Genomic DNA, 20,814 nt, shown 5'->3' on the forward strand with positions numbered 1-20,814 from the left:
GCTGCAAAGGGGCAAGAGGGGGTGAGGGAAGCCTTCGCACCCCCGGCCCCAGCCTTGCCTCTCCTCCTGCTCCAGCGCATCCCCATCCCCGGCTTCCCACATTGCGTGGCTCGTCCCGCACACTCCCCAGGTCCTCAGCTGAACTGGGAGCATCCTCTGACTCTCCGTCACTAGCCATATTTCCTCCTAATTTCGTTCTGGCTTTGTTAATTAAAAACACTGAAGGCAATTAGTCCCCAGCCTGAGGCTCCCCTTTCCCACCACTACAGCGTGGCGTTGCCTTCTTCCCCAGCTCCTTCCCATCCTGCAGCCCTTGGGCTGATCCTTATGCTCTCCATCTAGATAACAATCTAAACATGAATATCCCATTAACAATTAATACGTTCTTGCATGGCCCTGCAACGTGTGTTTTATGAGGTTTGGCTGGACCAGGCACCTCCCCGGCCCTAAAAATGGCTCCTGGGGTCAGAAGTGGATGCGGGTGCTCACCCACCCACGCTGCATCGCCTCTGATTTCCTTTCCCCCAGGGCTCTCATTAACCTTTCCCCCCCCCCGCCCCCACCCCAGCCGTGCATTCGGCCCTGTCACTGTGCTCCGGTTTCTCCTCCATCAAGGATGTTCTTTAAACCCACATCCCTGCTCGGGGACCCCTCATCCTCGGCAGCTCACCCTGAAACATCAAGAACCCCCCAACCTCAAGCATCAGCCCTGGCTACGGCAATGCCAAGACAATGCAGGGCTGCGACCCGGGGTCCCCGGCACCGTGGTGTGGGCACCGGGGCAGCCTGGCAGCGATGCCACGAGTGTCGCGTGGGCTCTGCAAACCACCTGGGTAGCTCGTGCCTTCCCGCAAAAGCTGAGCGCAGCACAGAGCCAGGACCCCAGACGGTGCGTCACATGGAAATGGCAGCCCACGGCCCTGGAAAAAGCTCTTCTGCAGAATCCCCCACGCCTACGCCACCGGGATTTATCTCCACCAAGACCTGGCCCCCAACCCCTCTTTTCCAGGCTCTGCCCAGCAGATCTGGGGGCCGGGGCACAGTTTCCACCAGCACTGGGTGCCAATGGCAGGGCTGGGACCCCCGCGCTGCCAAAAGCCAGCCCAGGTGTCTCTGCCCCCAGCACCCAAAATCAGCGGCCACTTTTGCAAACGCCGAGCGGGGAGCTCTTATCTGGCAGCGAGGCAGTGCAGCTGCGAGGGTCCTCATCCTCGCCGTACCCTGCAACGAGCCGGGTCCCCAGCAGGTTGGCTGAGCCCCGGGAGCTGCTTTACTGGGAGATGCCGGCTGCCGGCACTGCCGACACCGTTTTCTCCTTGGTTTCCTACCCGGGAGCCATTGCGCAGCTGTGTTTTCACAAGCACACACTTAAATCCACCTCTCTCCGTACTGCCAAGGAGGGCACGGCAGTGGGGGCTTCGTTTGAGCGTGTGCCCCCTTGGGCAGCTGGGGACGGAGGGAAGAGCCTCGCAGGGGGTCCCCAGGGAGGGTGCAGGGTCCCCAGGGCGCTGCCAACCCCCAGTGCCCCCAGCCGCAGCCATGAGAGCCTGCTGTCAGGGCTGGCTCTGCAAACCAGGACCCCCTCCCTCAGGGACAGGATCGGCGCGGCTGTTTCGGCATCCACGGCAGGGACACGGGTGCTGTCGGCGCTGCCTCGAGATGCCCACCGATGGGCAATTTTGGCGAGGAGAGGGCAGATGAGCAAGCCCCCCTGCCCCCACCATGCAATGCTGCTTTGGGGACTCAAGTACTAAAAACTACCCTGGTGCCTTCAGCTTTTGGTGACACCTATTTGGCAACACACTTTGGCACCCAAAAAGGCGTTTGGCCACGCTACAGTGCCCCGGTGAAGGCAGGAGGAACAGGCAAGGCCCCGGTGATGCCCAGGCAGCAGCAAAGCCCGTACCCAGCCCCAAGCACAACCCTGGCCCCGCAGAGAAGCCCCCACTCTCCCAGACCTGCCCGCAGCCCTTCAAACGCCTTTACCAAAGGCGAGCACTGCCAGGAGGTGTTTTTTCCTTCCTGCACGAAGCCGAGGTGGGGAGGGAGGTGCTGCTATTGTGCCTTTTTTTCTTATGTACTCAAGCCACAGCGTAATTTCCACCGAGCAGCCGTTTCACCTGCGTGGCGCGAGGGCCACGCCGGTGAAATGGGGCGTTTGAAGTCTGATTTTGTGACTGCATCTGTGCAACCGAATTTCTCGTGCCAAGGCTGCCTGGGAGGGATGTGTAGGCGCCTCTGCCCCTTGCCTCGCCATGTTCCCGGGGACGTGTCTGCGTGCGTGTGTATGGGTGTGCGCGGGTGTGCACGCGTGTCCTCGCACGGCCGTGTATGTGCCTTTCCCCGGCTTTGCTCCGGAGCGTGTCCGGACTCCCTGGCTCTTGCTGGCCCTTCCGCGCACGTCTTCTTTGGCCAGGTCCGGTTGGTTTGTTCACAAGCGTGGGCGGGCGTGAGGAGGGCTGAAGGCTGGGCTGAGTCCGTCCCTGGTGCTCTTCAAGGCTCACTGGGATGTCCCCAAGTCAGCCGTGACCCAGCTGGACAGTCAGCCCCACGCTGGCACAGCCTCGCCGAGACGGGAAGGACCAGGGCCCCAGAGCTGCCATCACAGCAGGGAAGTGTTTGCACTGAGACGGCACCAAAACCAGGTGTATCTCAGTGTCTGAACCCCCCAAACCGGGCAGCGGAGCCCAATGGACCGGCACTAACCCACTGCCTGTCCCTAAGCTGCTCTTGCCCACAACTGGGCAGGCGGGAGCCTGGCGTTGGGGACAAAACTCCTGCTTTGCCCTGGAAATGGGGGCTCGGGGAGAGCCCTGCAAGGGGGTCAGTGGTCCCACCCCGAGCAGGCCCCCCCGGTGGGCAAGAGGGCATCAAGGCAGCGGCTTTCACCCCAACTGGGAGACCGCAGAGGAATGGGGAGCACAGCCCTGCTCCCCCCATCCCTCACCCAGGCACCAGCGCTCCCATCCCCCTGCAACAACAAGCCTGAACCCCATTTCCACCTCTCCGAGGGGCAACCTTGGAGAGTGCAACAGGACCCTCGCCCACCCTCCCCAGGCACCCGGGTGGTCCCCGGCTCCCATCTGGAGGGTGCAAACCCTCTCACCCCCAAATCCCCGTTACCTGTTGGCAACAAGGCGAGGACCAGCTGCTCTCAGACTCCCATGGCCCGGCAGCGAGAGCGAAGGCACCGTCCCCGCTCACGTCCTCTCCATCCCCGGCGGGAGCACGGCGACCCTCTGGGGAGGGGAGACGAGCCCCCCGCACGCGGGCGCGCGCTCCCCGCTGCCGCCGCTCACTCTTGCTCGCCGCCTGCCCTGGTTTCCTGCCTCATGAGCAAACTCTAGAGAAGCTGGTTCGCAGTTCGCGCACGACCGCAAGAGCTAGTGACAAACCCCGATGGCTTCCTGCCATCCTCGGCACGGAGGGTCCTTGCTCTGGGTGCCCACCCAACCACTGACCCCCAAGGACCGGGTGGGCAAGGGGATGCTGAGCCCATTGGCCAGTGGAGGAGTGGGGTCCCGTGGGCTGGGAGATGTGCTGCGAGGGGACGGCAATGGGCAGGGGATTGTCACCCGCCGCTTGGGCAGTCCTGGCTAGCTGAGTCCCCCGGTCCCCTGTGCATGCCCCTTGGCACGGGCAGGCTGGCAGTGCTGTGTACGAGCCCCCTGCCCGACCCTGTCGGACCCTACGCAGGTTGTGGGACTCATCCTGCACCCCGCAGCCCCCGCTTTGGCCATCACCACCAGGTCACCCCAGACCCTGGCACCCCGAGAACCACAGTGACAGGGGCTGAAGGCAAGGGGACACGCTGTGCCCCAGCCGGGCTGTCAGCCTTGTTTTTTTGGAGACAGCTCAGAGCAGAGCAACCACAACCCTATTGTCTTGGCTTTTGTGATCAAACATGAAGCCACAGGTACCTGCCGGCTGCTCTGCGGAGGCACGGGCAGGAAGCCCATCTGTGTCAGGGGGGAGGCTGTGGCAGCCTTGGGGGGGGGGCACCGCCGTGGCAGCACCGGACGCAGCACCCACCCCGACAGGGACATTTCCCAGGGTCAGCCGCGCAGCCCCATTCCCAGCGCGCTCCCCAACACCGTGCGTGCCCCAGGCAAGGGGTGATGGGGAACGCTGCCAGGCCCTGGGGTGCGCCGCAGCCTCGGGGCGCGCATCGGGTTCTCCCCGTGTCCTGCCGCTACCCTGGGAGGGAGAAACAGCCCCCAAAGTTGTCCCCGGGTCACCCCACAGCTTCCCTGGGTCACCCCACAGCTTCCCCGGCACTGCTTCCAAAAAGCATTCTGCGAAAGTCACATCCCCAAGCAGCAACTTCTTTCGTAAAGGGTTTGATGTTAATGGAGGAAGGGAAAAAGCCAAAAGCAAACCCCTCTGGTGAAGGCAGTGTTGTCAGCCCTGGCTGGTACTACCCCCCCAGGATCCCTCCTGCTCCCAGCGCAGTGCTGCAGGGGCTCGGACGGGGGCACAGGGGCTGCCAAACCCTGTGTTCAGCCTCCAGCACCTCCTGGCCTCAAGCCTCAAAAACAACCCCTCCATTCGCAGCCGGTTCGGTGACGAGCATTTCCTGCAACGGTGCAGCCCGAGCACCCACCCGCTGCCAGGGGCATCCAGGGGAGAGGCTGGCAACGAGGTCCCCAAAGCAGAGACACTGTCTCTCTAGTACAGCACCGTCCTAAAGCAGAAACCAGTGAGAAGCCACCCACCCCACGAGCCAGAGCCCTGGGGAGCAGCCAGGGAAGGGGTGAAGGCAGTGTGGTCCGCCCCTGCCACCCCCAGATCACCCACAGTGAAGAGCCGGGAGCCACATCTAGAGGCACAGGCAGGTGCCCAGGTGCATGCAAAATAAGGAAAAAACATCAGTTCTCACCTTCACCTCCTTTTATTTCTCCTCAAAGGGCTGCTCCCCACATTTTCCATGGTGGTCGATCCCATCATCTTTAGGGACAGGGCACTGGGTGCCCCAAAACACCCTGTGCCCAGTGGGGATGGTGGCATTTCTCATGCCACCGTGGCGTGGCATGGCATTGCCCTCGGGGCAGGGCTGGCAGCACCACTGGCCCCGTACTGCCTACCCCGAGGGAGCTCAGCCCCAGCAGCAGCTCCGCAGTCCCCGAGGCATTTTGGAAGGGATCCTCGAGCCCTACCAGGTGTGGGTGCACCCATGGGTGCCCGCAAGGCTCCCGTCTGGGCTTGGCGCAGAGCATTCCGCCGGGTCCCGCCGTGCTTAGCAGAGGGAGAACCGTCGAGAGTTGATGTTCATGCGGGTGACCCCGATGTGCTTGAGCGGCATGGAGAGGAGGAAGGCGGCCTTCGGCGGGATGTTGCAGAGCAGGTCCGAGTCTTCCTCGCAGCCCTCAAGGCCGAAGGTAGCGTCGTCCAGCATCTCCTTGTGCTGGTGGCAGGCCTGCTCCACCTTCAGCCGGTGCAGCTGCGCCCGCAGGCGCATCAGCTGCTGCGCCAGGCGCTGGTCTGCAGCCTGCATCTCCCGCTGCACGGGGAGACGGGCATCAGGGTCGGAGCAGGACCGGCCGTCGGGTCAGCTGCCCGGGCAGCGGGGATGCTGAGGCAGCAGGGCTGAGGTTTGGTCAGGGCATAAACCCACCGGGGACCACGCGCACACGTGGCCTTGGGATCAGCACAGAGCCCACGCGCGCAGTGCCGGGGTCGGCACGGGGTCTGTGCCGGGGGTCGCAGCCCGGGGTCAGCTCAGATGCCCGTGGGTTTGTACCCGCATGGCTGTTGCTGGCTGTGCCACCCCGTGAAAGTCACCGCAGCCGTGCCACCAGCAGAGCAGGCAGGAGGGGGTGGCAAGCGCAGACCCTGACGGAGCCGTGACCCCCCAGGGGACACGGGCAGAGCCACGGCACTGGCAGAGCCACACGCGCCTTGCAAAAAGCCACGTACTCTGGCCATGCTGGGCAAAGGAGCAAAGCACGGCGCTGCGGCTGGAGCACCCCGGCCCCCACGCATCCCGTCGCTGCCGCATGAGGTTGGGCTGCAAGCGCTCCCCCCGCACAGCGAAGCCCCACGGACCCATCCCTGCCCTGGGGCTCAGTCCTTGCCCACCCATCGTGCCCCCCATCCCACCGACATCTACTCACCAGCTCCGTCCTGAGCCACTCCAGAGCTGCCTCCATGGTGGCAAAGCCACAGATACCACCATCCCACTTGTCCCCGGGGTGCCCAGGGGCCGGCTCTACCCCCCGTGCCCCCCCAGGGCTCCGGCTGTGCCAGGGCTGCCCCCGTACCCGGGCTTCCCACTCCAGGTAGGAAGGTCTCCGTGTCTGCAGCTTCAGCTTGGCCGTCAGCGCCTTCACGCTGTCCAGGCTCTCTTCTTCCCAGCTGGGCTCCTCCTCACCCAGCTCCTTGAACTTCAGCTGGCCAAAGGACATAGTGGCACCCACCGGAGCCCCCCAAAACCTTTGGGTGAGCACTCGCCCCCTCAAAGCCCCCGTGCCAACAGAGTCTCTGCCCCGCTGCACCTACAGAGCGAAGAGCGCCCTGACCACGGACACCCACCCGCTCTCCCCAGCTACACCCGAGTCCCGGCTATTTATTCACCCCCAGAACAATAAAGGTTGGGGACGCCGAGGACAATTCTAACGGGCCGGAACTTTCTTTATCCCGAGGAGTGCAAAGGAGGGGGCTTTTTTTTTTTTTTTTTGGTTTTGTTCGGTGGAGGTTTTGTTGGTTGGGGTTTTTTTCCTTTTTTTTTGTCCTTTTTTTTTTTTTGTCCTTTTTTTTTTTTTTTTCCTTTTTTTTTTTCTTTTTTAGCATTATTGTCTCCAGCTGGGAGGAGACTCCCTGTTCCCCGGGAGGAAACCTTCACCGGGACGTACTGGCAAGGAGGAGCAGGGATGATTTATCCCCGGGCGCAGCCGCCTTCCCGCACCCGGTTGGGGGGGGGGGAGAAGCCAAAAAAAGCCCAAGGAAGGAAAAAGAAACCGGTGGGGGCTACGGGGGTGGGGGGGGCGGCTGGGGTCCCCTATCCCGGCCGGGCCGTTAAGGTGGAACCGGGTCAGGATCCGGCCGCTGTCCCCGTTCCCCCGCCCCGCCCGGCGGTGCAAGCCGCCCCGGGGCCGGGCTACCTTAAACCCGACATCCGCCGGGCGCGGAGCCCTGCGCCGAGCTGCCGTCCCCGCCAGTCCCGGTAAAGCTGTGCGGGGCATCGGCCGCCTCCAGGCTTGCACCCCCAGGTCCCCTGCTTGCACCCCGAGGTCCCTTCTTGCACCCCAAGGTCCCTGCTTGCACGCTGAGGTCCCTTGCTTGCACCCCAAGGTCCCCCGCTTGCACCCCAGGGTCTCCTGCTTATGCCCAGCACTTCTCTCTTTGCACCCTGAGGTCCTCTGCTTGCACCCCAGGACCCCTGGTGCTCCCCACAGTCTCCCGGATGCACCCCGGGATTCTTGCTTGCGCCCCGAGGTCCCCCACTCGCGCCCCGAGGTCCCCCACTTGCGCCCCGAGGTCCCTTGCTTGCACCCCAAGGTCCCCTGCTTATGCCCAGCACTTCTCTGCTTGCACCCTGAGGTCCTCTGCTTGCACCCTGAGGTCCTCTGCTCGCACCCCGAGGTCCCTGCTTGCACCCCAAGGTCCCCTGCTTATGCCCAGCAATTCTCTGTTTGCACCCTGAGGTCCTCTGCTCGCACCCCAAGGTCCCCCGCTCACACCCCAAGGTCCCCCGCTTGCACCCCACGGTCTCCTGCTTATGCCCAGCAATTCTCTGTTTGCACCCTAAGGTCCCCCACTTGCACCCCGAGGTCCCCGCCTGCCGCCAAACCCGAGCAGGTAAGTACAGGGGTGGCCAGGGCAGGCAGCGCTGCCAGCCGCTCAACCCTCCTCCTCCTCGCCCAGGGCACTTGGTAGCCCCTTCTGCTCCATCCCCAGGCCCGGGGGGTGCCTGTGGGTGCAGGGCAGAGCCCACGGGGCCGTGGGAGCCAGGGTCAGGTTGGTGCCAGTGGTCTGGCAGCGGTCGACGCAGCACCGAACAGCCCCAGCGCAGCAGGCCCCACCGCAGGCAGGAAAGGACCCAAGAGCTGCTCCCTGCAAGGCGGCAGTTGCATTTTCACCAGCCACCAAAAATCTCCCCCCGCCCGGCAGCGCAACCAGCATCGGGTGCGGGCTACCTGGCTTGGGGTCTGGGCACTGCCAGGGAGCCTGGAGCCAGCTCAGCCCCCTCTGCCTCAGTTTCCCCATCTGCAATAACAGCATTGCTGGGGGGGGGGAGAAATGTCACGCTTCCCTGCGTTTTGCAGCGAGGAGGCTCCGTATGCTATAAGTGACAATGTAAACAAGAAGAGGGGGGGTGAGGCTATAGGGCCCAGCGTGACAAAGAGGGAAGAGGGGGTTTCCAGGCTGGGCTCTGCGGCTGCAGGATTTCCCCTTTCTCCCTCCAGCCCCGAGGCAGCCGCTGGCCGCAGGTCCCTGTCCCTGGCAGAGTCAGGCTACGCCGAGGCTCGGCGGCTGCCGGCACCGCCATGGAGTTCGCCGAGCTGATCAAGACGGCGACAGTGGAGAGCGTGCTGCTGTCGTGCGTGGGGCTACCGGCGGTGAAGGGCACCCTGTGCATCACCAGCCACCACCTTCTCCTCTCCTCCTGCCCCGGGGGGGACAGCCAGCCCGGTACCGTGGAGCTCTGGCTGCTCATCCGCAACGTGGACGCCGTGGAGAAGAGGTGGGTCTCTCCCTACAGCCAGCCCCGCGCTCCTTTCTAGCAGCATCACCCCTGCCTTAGCTGGAGGAGATTCCCCACCGCTCTCCCGGTGCCCACGGCAGAGCACGGCCACCCCACGGTGCTGCCCGCCAAGCCTCGTCCCTCCTCTTCCCCGCGGCCCATGCCAGGGAATGCTCGCGGCACCGGCCATTGACCTCCTCTTCTCCTCTGTGCCTCAGAGTGCAGAATTTAGGCTGGTACCAGCCCCCCCGGACTAACGGCTCCCCACGAGACACCAGGTTTGGCTCTTAACATGCTCTTGGCTCTGCTAACCCGCCCGGCAGTGCCCGGCTTTGTGCTAACCATCGCGGCGCCCGCCGGGCCCCGGCCAGGGCAGGGAGATGGTGGAAATCCCGGCTTCAGACCGGTGTGCCATCGGCGTCAGATGAGACCCAGCGATTCGGCACCCACACCAGCACAGCCCTCCCGCTTCGCCCCGCTCAGCTCTCCTGGGGGGAGAGGGCAGCTCAGCGCTGTCGTGTGTCTGTCCGCCTGTCTGTCCGTGTGCACGGACCAACAGCCAGCCCTGACCCTTCTCCTGCCTCCCCCAGGCTCGCCGGCTCCTCCGGCACCATCACGCTCCGGTGCAAAGACCTGAAGGTGCTGCAGCTGGAGATCCCGGGCATGGAGGAGTGTCTCAACATCGCCAGCTCCATCGAGGTGAGCTCCCGGGTGGCCAGAGAGCCTGGCCCGAGCCGCGTCGGGGTGCAAAGGGTTGGCAGGAGAAAGCAGCCGCCTGCCGTGTTTGCTCTCGGTCTGTCATTAACGTGGGTAAACACTCAGCTCCCGGACAGCGTTGGCAAAGGGTGCCCGAAGAGCTGGTGGTGCCAGCGCCTGCCTGCCCAGCCCTCGCTTGCAGCTGGGACACGGCCAGGAGCGGGGAACAGGGATAGGGTTTGCAGAGCCCTGGGAACTTTCCCAGCCACCTCCGTGCTCTGGTCCGTGCCCCCCACCCGTGACCAGCTCCACCTTTGCTCCCACTCCAGGCCCTCTCGTCAGTGGACTCCGTGATGATGATGTACCCGTTCTTCTACAGACCCCAGAGCCTGAAGCTCGAGGAAGGATGGAACCTTTTCCCCCTCGAGCAGTATTTCCAACAGATCGCCTCGCAGGTGAGCCTGGAGGGGAGAGACCCGGCTAGGCTGGGGGGAGAAGTGACTCCCTGCACCCGTGCCGCGCTGCCCGCTGGGGCTCACCCCGCGTTTCCCCCAGACGAGCCGGTGGCGGCTGAGCGACGTGAACCGGGATTTCACCACCTGCCCCACGTACCCTCCCGCCGTCATCGTGCCGGCGGCGGTGGACGATGATGCCTTGCGGAAGGCTGCCCGTTTTCGGCAGGGCGGGCGATTCCCCGTCCTCAGCTATTACCACCCCAAGAATGGCACCGTGAGTCCATCTCCCCATCCTGCCCCTCATCCCCTCTCCCACCACTGCCAGCCCTTGAGCGAAGGTGGCTCGAAGCCCCCCCCCCGGCTCTCGCTGCCCACCATCCCTCACCCCGCAGGTGATGCTCCGCAGCAGCCAGCCGCTGACGGGCCCCAATCGAAAGCGCTGCCGCGAGGACGAGATGCTGCTGGGGACGGTCCTGGATGAAGGGGGACGGGGCTTTATCATCGACACGCGGTCGGCCCAGGCGGCGAAGCAGGCTCGGATGACGGGGGGGGGCACGGAACCCAAGTCCTCCTACCCACGGTGGAGGAGGCTGCACCGGCCCCTGGAGAGGTGAGGGGTTGTGCTGAGCCCTTGCACGCTCGTGACGCTGCCCTGCCAATGGCATGGGGACTCCAGCCCCCCCTCAAAAAAGGCTCATCAAGCCCCTGACACCGCTTTCCTCCCCTCCCAGAGGCCGCCCGCTGCAGGAGAGCTTTATTAAGCTGGTGGAAGCCTGCAACGACACTTCGATCAACATGGACCGGTGGCTGAGCCGGCTGGAGAGCTGCCGCTGGCTGAGCCACGTCAAGGCGGCCCTGAGCACAGCCTGCCTGGCCGCACAGTGCATGGACAGGTAACGGGGGGGGGGCTGCCATCCCGCAGCCCCTGCTTTCCCCCTTTCAAAGCTCTCAGCGTGACACAAACCTCAGGCATCGCCCCGACCGCTCGCGCTTGCCCGCAGGGAGGAGGCCAGTGTGCTGGTGCACGGGGCGGAAGGAACGGACACGACGCTGCTGGTGACGGCGCTGGCCCAGGTGATCCTGGATCCGTCCTGCCGCACGCTGGTGGGCTTCCAGGGGCTGCTGGAGCGGGAGTGGATCGAGGTGAGACCGGCAGTCCTGAGGGGGCCCAGGGACCCCAGCCTGGTTGGGCAACCCCTTCACCCCCGTTATTCCCCCTCTGGGGTCCCACAGGCTGGCCATCCCTTCCACCTCCGCTGCGCCCGCTCTGCCTACTCCCATGCCCGGCTGAAGCAGGAGGCACCGCTTTTTCTCCTCTTTCTTGACTGCGTGTGGCAGCTGAGCCGCCAGTTCCCCTTCTCCCTGGAGTTTGGGGAGCACCTCCTCCTCACCCTCTTCGACAACGCCTACGCTTCTGACTACGGCACCTTCCTCTGCAACAACGAGAAAGAGAGGTGAGTGGGGTGGGAAGTGGGGACAGCGCTTTCCCTTAGGAGCAAGGCCGTGGTCACCACTGTGACCTTGCGGCAGACCCTGCTGTGGCCAGGGCAGGGGCTGACCCTGCCAGATAGGGCAGAGCGAAGCTTTCCTGGACACAGCTTGGGTCACACCAAGCCCCATGACTCCCAGCAGGGACTGAAAACTCGTCTCATCTCTCCCATAGGTGCCTGTGTAAAGTGAAGGAGACCACGCACTCCCTCTGGGCTTGGCTGAACCAGCCTGGAGAGAAGAAGAAGTACCTGAACCCTCTCTACTCGCACAACGCCCTGGTCATCTGGCCCTCCGTTGAGCCCCAGAGCATCCAGCTCTGGCAGGGTAAGCTGAGTCCAGTGCTCTCTAAACCCATCTTCAGCTCCGAGCTGAGCTGCATGAGGGAAAGCTGCTCTGCTTTTCCCTCTCTCGACAGGGCACTGCTGAAATAACACACAGCCCCTTCTCTCCTAGGTTTATTCTTCCGATGGATCCGTTCATCCCAGTACCTGGACGAGGCCTGGGCAGAGATCGAGCGGTTAGTAGAGGGCAACAAAGCCCCTGTCAAGGAGAGCGCAGGGAACAGGCTGAGCCGGTCCCTCTCCGACCCTGCTGCCCGGACAGAGAACGAAAGATGAACAGCAGCACGGGCAATTCAGTCCCCGTGGGCTGCCAGCCCAAGGTGATGCTGCAGCTTTCCGTGGGAAGCGCTGTGCAGGACACAGGCCCCGCTGAGCCTGGAGGACAGCTCTGGTGGTGCGGACGCAGACTCCCTTTCACAGCCTCTGGGCTGCGCAGACTGAGCTTGTTTCAGTAAAGTGCTCTCTCTCGCAGCCCACGCCTGCTTTTCTGCTCTTATATAGGGGCAGAAGCAGCCCCGCTCCCTCGCAAGCAAGGGTCCTTCCCGCTCTCTTTCCCAGCGGGATTTCAGCAGCAGCGGCAGAGTAGAAGGGCAGGAGGCAGCAGGAGGTCGATGTGCCCAGCAGCATTGGCCTCCAGCAGCTCCCACCGCAGCAGAGCAAGAACTAAGCAGCAGAACACACTAAACCCCCAACACCCTCTCCACAAAGGGCACGCTGGTCGCCCATGTTGCGTTAGTTGCTCCTAGCTGGGAGCCAGGCTGGGAAATCTGCCCTTGAACCCAGTTTTGAGGAAGGAAAGAGATACAAACCACCCCTCCAGACAGACAGACACAGGGTGACAGGGCTGGAAGGATGAGGATTTGCAACACAAGCATGCTAGTGCAGGAAATAACTGTTCTATGAGGAAAGTTGGCTCAGGGTCAGTCTACCAAATAAACAAAGCACCAGAACTGGGCGCGTGCGTGTCATCTGGAAAACAATGACTGGCTGCTGCGCTTCCAGCCTGTTCACACTTCAGGGCCGGACCTGAACCATAGCTGCAGATCCTCCCTAGGAAAGAGTTAACCTAGGCCTGGGGCGGACAGAGGCCCCAGGAGTAACAGCACTGCTGGCTGCCCATGGGTGGGGAGCAAGGCACCGCCAACAGATCCGGGAAAGCAAAGCATTCAGGATAATTTTGTTCCAGATCAAGAAAAAAAAAAAAACAAAACCAAACCAACACAGAGAGGTGCTTTTCCTTGTGTTTATAAAAGATTTATATTTATTTCCTGATGATTTTTTTTTCTCCCCTGATGTATAAATATGCCCAGCAGGGCAGGAAGCTAGCATCCCCAGGGGCAGGCAGGCAGCCAACCCAAATCCCTTCCTTGCCTTCACTCTATCTCCGGTGAAAGCCAGTCCTGCCCTTTTGAGCCGGTTGGGTTTCTAGTTCCCCACCTTCACACAGCCCCCCAAGGTTGCTGCTAACTGCTTCCCGCTGCCTCCTGCAGAGCAGAATAACTTCAGGCCTTACAACAGTTCTGCACAGGAGCTGATGGACCGGGCAATGGGTTGGAGGAGGAAAGAGAAGAGGAGAGAAAGTCCTCCATTAAGCTTCAAATTCAAACTCAAAGTACTGGGGATCGAAGTAATGGATGCGAACGTAGCCATCCTCACCCCCGCTGCTGTAACTGCAAGAGAGGAAAGACAAGATAAAGTCAGGAATGTTGTCAGGAGCTCACGGCGTCTAGGTTTACACCAGTATTGGAGTCTGTTCTCACACCCCCCTCCAAAAACTAATAAAGGAGTCACAGGACAGAAAAAATATCAGTGACGCAGCCAAAACGTGCAGTAGGGCATCAGTGTGAACCCCCTGGACAGCATGGGGGGAGGCAGCAGGGCTGGAGTGGGAGAATTAAGGAAGGTGCTTGCTCCATTCGCACTGCAGAGCTCCTGTGAGCCCAGCCATCTCCTAACTGGAAGGTGGGCTTGGCTTGACTGGGGCATACTGCAAGACCCACAGAGATACTCACCTCTTCCCGTCAGGGTGAAAAGCAACGCTATTTATCGGACCAAAGTGACCCTTCACTCTGCCAAACTCTTCTTCAAAAGCCAAATGGAAGAACCTGGGAGAAGGAAGAAAATTGAAATTATCACAAGAAGCCAGGAGCCTGGTTAGGGACACTATCAGGGTTTCCTCAAAAAAGCTCTGCAAGTTTAATGACTCCTCCAACATTGCCAGGAGAAAGATGCTCTGGGACAAGCACCCCTGGGCTGTCAGGAGTCCTCCAGGTGAGGACTCGACCTTGCCAGAGGAAAAGGACCAACCTTGCCTCAAATTTGCCAATCCTGGTGGAGGTCGTGGTCACATCCATGGCCTCTTGCCCACCACCAAGCACGACCTGCAAAGGAGAGAAGCCAAAACACTTCAGTGCTGCTTACACCACACGCACAGCAGCAGCCAGGAGAGGAGGGAGCTGAGCCTTGGGGACGCCTCCTACTAACCCTGCAGATCCCAGAAACTCATAAGCAGGCCTGACTCCAGCCCCAGAGAAGGTCCTGCCTCCCAGACACACTCGTTTGAAGATTAGAGGACACAAAGCCTTGTTCCCTGCACCAGACCGCAGCAAAGTTTCCCAGACCCATCTCACAGTCATGTTTTTTAGCTGGACTGGTGACACTCTTGTCTTCCAGCTACCTGGGACAATGCAGGAGTCACAGCAAGACCGTTACAATGAACGAGCTCATTCTTACGTGATCAAAAATGGGGGAGAGTGCAGCAGAGTTCACCGGTCGCTCCGTCCGGAATGTCTTCAAATGCTCGAGTGTCGTGCAATCAAATAGCTAGGAGGCAAGAGGGAGAGAGTTATTCTGCAAGAGGGCTGGCAGCCCAATTAACTCACACAAATCTTGCTGCTAGGCCTCACCCCAGCCGTTAATTTAATGTGGTGGCACCTCCCCTTTCTCCCTGAACTTTCCCACTAAGCTTTGACTTTCCACTAACTCAAATTTCTAAGGATCAAACCTCTGTGATGGCCACAGGTCTGAGCAGAGGTCCTGCAAGCAAATACCAACAGTCCACTGCAATTCCAACAGGAGGCCTCACCTTGGCTGTGTTGTCCTTGGAGGCAGTGATGAACATGGTCATGTCCCTGGAGGTCTGAATATCGTTGATTTGCTTGGTGTGCTCCTTGATGTTTGAGAGCTGTTCCCCTGACTGAAGGGTAAAGAAGGCAGTTTCAGCGTGCTGGCAAGCAAAGTGAGTGTACACAAGATTTCTCCATGAAAAACAATTTAGGAGATGTCGCTGTCAGCAGCAGGGCAGACACTGGTACATCAGCCTTGCTCAAGGGAGCTGCGTATTTTAACTATCCTTCCATGAGGCTGCTGGTTTGAGCCAAAAAGCCCATATGCTGTCCCATGACCAGAACAGGAATGCTGCGATATCCTCCCCCAGGCATTGCTGCCCGAAGAAGATGCTGTTCCTTATCAGACTGACCTTGGCACTGAACTGGTTCAGCTCTCCACTCTCATGTCCTGCAATGATGAAGTCTCCCAGAGGGCCCCACACAGCACTAGTGATTTTAGAGTCACTGCACGGGATTTTCATGTAAGGCTCGTTGTTCTCTGCAGGAAGGAAGGAAGGAGACAGACAGACAGACAGACAGAGTGGCACCAGCTCCAGCGATCAACGCCTCCCCTTATTCCCTGGTGCAGGCACTGGCCCGGATTCCTCACCGATCTGGCTGGGGTCCCGGAGGTCAAAGAAGCTCACAAAACACTGATATCCCATCTGCTTGTCCGTGGAAAACATGATGATGTTTCCTCCAAAGTCGAAACCACATGTCCTCACTGCTGAGCTGGTCTTCACCAGGGCGAGCTGCTTTCCTGAACACAGAGCAGAAACTGTCACTTCACCAGGTATTTTATTGCAAGGTTAATGAAAAAGATCAGATGAGCGGCAGGGTCGGAGGGAGGAGAGCATTGGGCGTAGCTGACAAGCAGGTTTGGTGACCTGCAAGCACTAACTGCACGATTTGACTACTTGGGCGGTAAAGTGCACAAATTCACTACATAGTCACTAGAAACTAGGCACATCCACAGACCCTCCCCTCCAGCAGTCTGAGTTAGGATTCAGACCTCTTTCAGGGGGGTGCATAAGCACATGTTTTGCTGCCACTATGCACTCCAAGCTTAGCAGACTTCATGGCAAGACAGAGCTGTGACTCAAACAGAGAAGAAAAGAGTCTTACCTGTTTCACAGTCCCACAGCCGACAGCTGTTATCCGCAGAGCCAGTGAGCACATGTCGTGTGTCCCCTAGGTCACCAGTTAGGGAATATCAACACATTCTCAGCCCCAAAAAGCTACTGTCTACATACCCAGGGAATATTTATACACAAGATTAAAAAGCTGTATTACACAGAGATTGGGCAATGTTCATTCCAGGACCAGCAATACTCCAGTACAGACAGACACGGAGTCCCAGTGTTCGCATTAAAAAAATCCACAGCTTTTTTCTAGAAATGTTAAAGGAAAAGGCTCCAGCTCTTGCATTAACACAACCTTTACATGTTTTTGTCTCCGCTAACTGCTGCCCACACTGGAGACGGAAGACCTCGTGCAACTCAGACACCTTCCCAAGGCCACCACAGCAAAAGCAATTATGCACAAATGAAAGCAGACAGGGCAATGCCACACATGCTATTCCAAACGACAGCCCAGCATGAAAAATACCCAAAAGATGGAGTAAAGGAAAGACAACAGAAGAGTTAAATATACTGTATCACACACACACACCCCCCCACCCCGGCTCCTCTTCAAGAGGAAACAGTGCAGCAGTCGGGAGGAATCAGCTCAAGTGAATCCCTGTAAGGAAAATACATGGGGCGGACAAACTGGTTTCCACGATCAAAGGATACAGTCTGCATCCACGCACCAGACCGCTCCTGTGTGGCCGTTGTAGGTGCCGAGCCTCTCTCCATTCACTGAATACCAAACGTTGACAATCTGGGAGAAGAAAACAACCAAGCATCCCTCTTACCAGACGGATTAATTAACGGGACTGATGAAAAGCTCGTCAATTATCGCGGCGGAGGCTGGTTTTCACTCGGGGGTGGGGGTGAGGGGAACACGGACGGGCAGGGCCCGCCGCACTCACGGGATCCTTGGCCACGGTGAAAAGCAGGTCTCCCTCCCGGTTGTATTTGATCTGCGTGATGGAGCGCTCATGGCCCTGCAGTAGGATCGGCTTCTGCGAGGCGGGGGGAGACGCCATTTAATGCTTCAGGCGAGGCACGGCCTCAGCCCCCGGCCCGGGGCTCCTGGGCCGCGGGGAGGGGGCGGGGGGCGGCAGTGCCGCCGCCCCCCGCCCCCTCCCCGCGGCCCAGGAGCCCCGGCCCGGGGGCTCTGACACCGTCCGACCACCGGTCACGACCACCGACCCGACCCGGCTCTTACCATGGCGGCAGCTCTGAGGGGAAAGAACCGGCCGATCGCTTCCGGGTCAGAGGGTGCGCGGGACGGAAGTAGCGTCACCGTCGCTATGGCGGCCGTGGGTGAGCTTCCGGGATGGAGGGGAGAGAGTTCCCAGGCGGGGAAGGTTCTGCTTTGAGAAGGGAACGGGGTCTTCCCTTGGGAAGGGAAATAGCCACCGGCTGGACCTTTGTGGGGGGCTTCCTTGAGGCGGGGGGAATGTGGCGGCAGGCTGGGGCCCGGGGGGATCTTCCCTGAGGGTGGAACAGGGTCATGGCTGTTCCCGAAATCCGGAATAAAACTCCTTAACACCAAGGGGGAGTTAAGAAGCAGGCGCTTCGTTTAGTGCAGCGCTGGGAACGCGGGGGATCGCTCCTCCAAAGGCGTGTCCCACTTAGTATCAAAATCCATCAGTTTTAACAGACTTTTTCTGTCAGGACATTGTTACATAAGCTCTTTACATAAAAATGCATACTATGCTCGTTCTTAAATTTAACCTCTATGAGGATTGGTCCTTTGATTATATAACCTTATCAATATTCTTATTTAAAAACAATCATTGGTCAGTTACACTTAGCTCTACTGATTGGAATCTTCGATACTCAAATCAAGATGGGAAGGGTGAGGGGATTTCCAAGCAGCAAACTGGTGTCCATGATGGTTTCCTTAGTTTCTTGAAACAAAACATAGAAAAAACAGTAACATCCTGGTGAGGTTTCTATGGTTAGCTATTTCAAAATTTAACAATATTAAGCTTCTTATAGTCACACATAACACAGTTCCTGAAGTTTCTATGGCTACATTTCAAACTTAACAATCCTATACATTATGCTTCACAATTTTACTTCTTAATCAAACCTAACTCTTCTATGTGATTAAGTTTTGATTTCTTTACCAGAATATTTGCAACATGGCCTGGACCCCTGTGGGGTCTTCTCTGAGGGGGGAGTGGGGGATGTGGCCCTGGGTTTGGTCTGCTGTGAGGTTTTCCCTGAAGGGAGAGCGTGGCCACGGGCTCGGCTGGCTCTGCTGCTTTCCTCGAAGGAGCGTGGCTGCAGGCTGGGCCCGGTGAGGGGCTTTCCCTGAGGGGGATGCAGCAGCAGGGTGGGCTCGCTGCGGGGATTTCCCCACCCCCAGAGGAATATGTAAGTAGGCCCAGAGTGGGGTCCTTCACAATGGGAGACAGCTGTGAGCTGGGCTGGTGAACGTTGTCTCTGATGGGGAGCAGCAGTGGACCAGGCCAGGCCCTCTACAGGGAGATGAGGCCAGGCTGACCCGGTGTGGGCTCTCTGAGGTGACGGCAGACTGGGCTGACATTCCCGTGGGGCCATCGGGTCGCTGAGCCCAGGCTGTCCCGCAGGAGAGGCAGCGGCGCTGGTGCTGGTGGCCGTGCTGTGGGGCAGCACCGGACCGTTCCTGCGGACGGGCGCAGCGGGGCTGGAGGAGGTGCGGCGCCAGGGCCGCCTGCAGCAGCTGCTGGCAGAGATCCGCTTCTTGGGCTTCAACTACAAGGTGCGACATCATCCAGGCTGCCGGGCCAGGGAGGTAGCACGGTGTCAAACTGCCTTTGGGATCATTCCTTCCTGTTTACTTCTGGACTTGATACTTAAACTGTTAAATATTCCATCTATCATCACAATTCTTTATCCTTAGTAGTGTTTCATTTAATTGCCTATAGCACTGCTCTTCTTGTGCAGAATTGAGACCACTTTCATAGGTGGCAGGTTATTAACCCTCATATTTTACATAAAATAAGCACGGTCTGCCTTTTGCAGACTGGGGAACTAAGACATTGAGGAGCTTGTGCCTGGCAGCGGAATCGCCAGCGTGCCACATTTCCGCTGCCCAACACAGCACAGGGCAAGGGGGTCTGGGCTCTGCTGCCCACTCACTGCAGGGCACATGGTGGGTTTGCAAGCAGCAACTGACAGGCTTGTGTTCTTCTTGCAGTACATGGTGCCGTTTCTGCTCAATCAAGGTGGATCTCTCCTCTTCTACCTCACCTTGGCATCCGCAGGTTAGTTCTCGTCGCTTTCATGGAGCGGGTTGATTGGGATTTTGGGAGGATCAGTGCTATTGATTACTCTGGTGACTCAGGTAAACATCAAGCAGCTGTCTTGTAATAATCACAAATAAAAGAAGTCCCTTATGATTTGTACAAGATCATCCATTTTAAACTGTTTGTGTTACAACTGTTCAATTTCAGATCTGTCCCTGGCAGTACCGCTCTGTAACTCCCTGGCTTTGATAGTCACGCTGGTGACTGGGAGGCTTCTGGGAGAGGACATTGGTGGTAAAAGTAAGTTACACTTAAAACATTTCCTCACATTGTCTCCTGCACCTGTTTGCTGACTTAATAGTGTGGGCTACCCACTGGTCTCCTGAAAAATAGCAAACACCCACACAAGGGCTTTAACTAGTTAAGCAGCAGTTCTTGCTACAGGACCTGAAAGGGAAGTGAAACGGACTTGTGGGCAGCGGTAGTAAATTTGAAGATAGAACTGGCTGTCCTAAGCTAACAAAGTTTATAGGCCCGAGCTTTCACCTAACTAGATATTTAACCATAAGAGAAGCACTAAATAATATGCCCACCATGGAAAAGGAGTGCCCCATAAGCCCCCAGATGTTAACACCCATCCTTCTTTCCTTCCCTTACATCCTACAATGACATTAACTTGCTCGGAAAGTCAGAAAAACGGCAGGAAACTTGAAAGCTTAAAAACACCAGGACCTGGCGCAATAGCTGTAGGAATAGACTAAAATGGTTTTTTTTTTGTTTAAGCATGGTTCTTGCTAGCCAGACATACAGCATCAGCAACGTTTTCTTAGAAACGTGCTTTGCTCAATGTACACGGGCAGTCCAGACATCCAAACCCCTTCAGATCTCACCTGGTCCAGGTCATATCTATCCAGACATTTATGCTAGCCTAATTACTGTGACATCTGAGCATCATATAGTTAGCAATGAGAAGATCTGACTAGTGTTGAACTGTGTAAGTTCCCAACATCTTGTTGTTCATTTCCGCAGGGGCTGTGGTGGGAATGCTGCTCACCATCCTAGGAGTCACGCTCTGTGTAGCTGGTTCATGAACAAGTTGCAGTGAGAAGCAGAGGAAGAGAACCTGTTCAAAGGTAACCCCCGTGGCTGAAGAGGGGGCTTCTGGCTCAGCAGCAGACCCTTTGGCTCAGTTGGACCTAGGAAGCTGTATTTTGACACACAGATGTCAAAAACCGTGAAAACCTGGACCATATTCTCTGAGCATCAGGGTGGAACAAGGCATGTTGCAAGGACATCCTATTTAATGTCTTGAGTTAAGGAATTTTTTGTTTGTGGGTGTTTCAAGGCAAGGTCTTGTTCAGCACTGCAGGGATAATAAATGGTTAATAAATCATTCAATGGGAGCTTCTGGGACCGAGTGGTTTTTCTGTAGAAGGAATCTGTTTAGGAACTCTCCCTTTTTGTGGCCAAGCACATGGAGGTGGCTTCCTCCACTGCGCTCAGCTGCAACGTACCAGGTCATGCTGCACAGCCCCTTACACTGAGGTTACCATCTGGCTTTTCTCCACTGGCATCTTGTAGAGCGCCTCTCATCTGTAAAATAGCAACAGTGCAGTTTGTCCCTAGGGAGGGAAGGGTGTTTTTCTTTTTAGTGAAATTATCAGTCCAAAATACCAGATGGATCACAGAAGGAAAA

General features: G+C 58.6%; 4 protein-coding genes across 8 annotated transcripts; 2 read left to right on the forward strand and 2 right to left on the reverse strand.

Annotated features, from left to right (window-relative positions):
* Window positions 1-4,882: 4,882 nt before the first annotated feature.
* Window positions 4,883-6,542, reverse strand: FAM167B (family with sequence similarity 167 member B). The gene is made up of 2 exons (XM_075048713.1): window positions 6,114-6,542; window positions 4,883-5,500 (listed from the first exon to the last, which is right to left on the reverse strand). Exons 1-2 carry the CDS (start codon window positions 6,402-6,404, stop codon window positions 5,237-5,239), a joined length of 555 nt encoding a protein of 184 aa, XP_074904814.1. The 5' UTR covers window positions 6,405-6,542; the 3' UTR covers window positions 4,883-5,236.
* A 493-nt stretch (window positions 6,543-7,035) lies between these two features.
* LOC142040070 (myotubularin-related protein 9-like) lies at window positions 7,036-12,815 on the forward strand. Of its 3 annotated transcripts, none has more exons than XM_075047311.1 (13): window positions 7,107-7,162; window positions 7,749-7,797; window positions 8,406-8,683; window positions 8,902-8,961; window positions 9,274-9,382; window positions 9,709-9,834; window positions 9,935-10,108; window positions 10,227-10,444; window positions 10,566-10,727; window positions 10,836-10,977; window positions 11,068-11,288; window positions 11,498-11,649; window positions 11,779-12,815. In XM_075047311.1, the coding sequence occupies exons 3-13, from the start codon at window positions 8,487-8,489 to the stop codon at window positions 11,940-11,942; spliced, it is 1,725 nt and encodes a 574-aa protein (XP_074903412.1). In that variant the 5' UTR covers window positions 7,107-7,162; window positions 7,749-7,797; window positions 8,406-8,486; the 3' UTR covers window positions 11,943-12,815. The 3 variants fall into 3 exon arrangements, with proteins under 3 accessions (XP_074903410.1, XP_074903412.1, XP_074903411.1); XM_075047310.1 differs by lacking the exon at window positions 7,107-7,162 and adding an exon at window positions 7,173-7,208; XM_075047309.1 differs by lacking the exon at window positions 8,902-8,961 and having other exon boundaries at window positions 7,036-7,797.
* Window positions 12,816-12,895: 80 nt separating this feature from the next.
* Window positions 12,896-17,158, reverse strand: EIF3I (eukaryotic translation initiation factor 3 subunit I). Of its 2 annotated transcripts, XM_075047313.1 has the most exons (11): window positions 17,105-17,158; window positions 16,806-16,898; window positions 16,567-16,654; window positions 15,899-15,964; window positions 15,384-15,533; window positions 15,145-15,272; window positions 14,752-14,862; window positions 14,400-14,489; window positions 13,974-14,047; window positions 13,679-13,771; window positions 12,896-13,336 (listed from the first exon to the last, which is right to left on the reverse strand). In XM_075047313.1, the coding sequence occupies exons 1-11, from the start codon at window positions 17,105-17,107 to the stop codon at window positions 13,255-13,257; spliced, it is 978 nt and encodes a 325-aa protein (XP_074903414.1). In that variant the 5' UTR covers window positions 17,108-17,158; the 3' UTR covers window positions 12,896-13,254. The 2 variants fall into 2 exon arrangements, with proteins under 2 accessions (XP_074903414.1, XP_074903413.1); XM_075047312.1 differs by lacking the exon at window positions 17,105-17,158 and having other exon boundaries at window positions 16,806-16,937.
* On the forward strand, window positions 17,106-20,541 carry TMEM234 (transmembrane protein 234). Of its 2 annotated transcripts, none has more exons than XM_075047314.1 (5): window positions 17,106-17,202; window positions 18,480-18,631; window positions 19,070-19,136; window positions 19,326-19,418; window positions 20,148-20,541. In XM_075047314.1, the coding sequence occupies exons 1-5, from the start codon at window positions 17,106-17,108 to the stop codon at window positions 20,207-20,209; spliced, it is 471 nt and encodes a 156-aa protein (XP_074903415.1). In that variant the 3' UTR covers window positions 20,210-20,541. The 2 variants fall into 2 exon arrangements, with proteins under 2 accessions (XP_074903415.1, XP_074903416.1); XM_075047315.1 differs by lacking the exon at window positions 17,106-17,202 and adding an exon at window positions 17,209-17,246.
* The last annotated feature ends 273 nt before the right edge of the window (window positions 20,542-20,814 follow it).

This window comes from Buteo buteo, chromosome 16 (assembly GCF_964188355.1).
Source record: "Buteo buteo chromosome 16, bButBut1.hap1.1, whole genome shotgun sequence".
Classification (NCBI taxonomy): domain Eukaryota; kingdom Metazoa; phylum Chordata; class Aves; order Accipitriformes; family Accipitridae; genus Buteo; species Buteo buteo.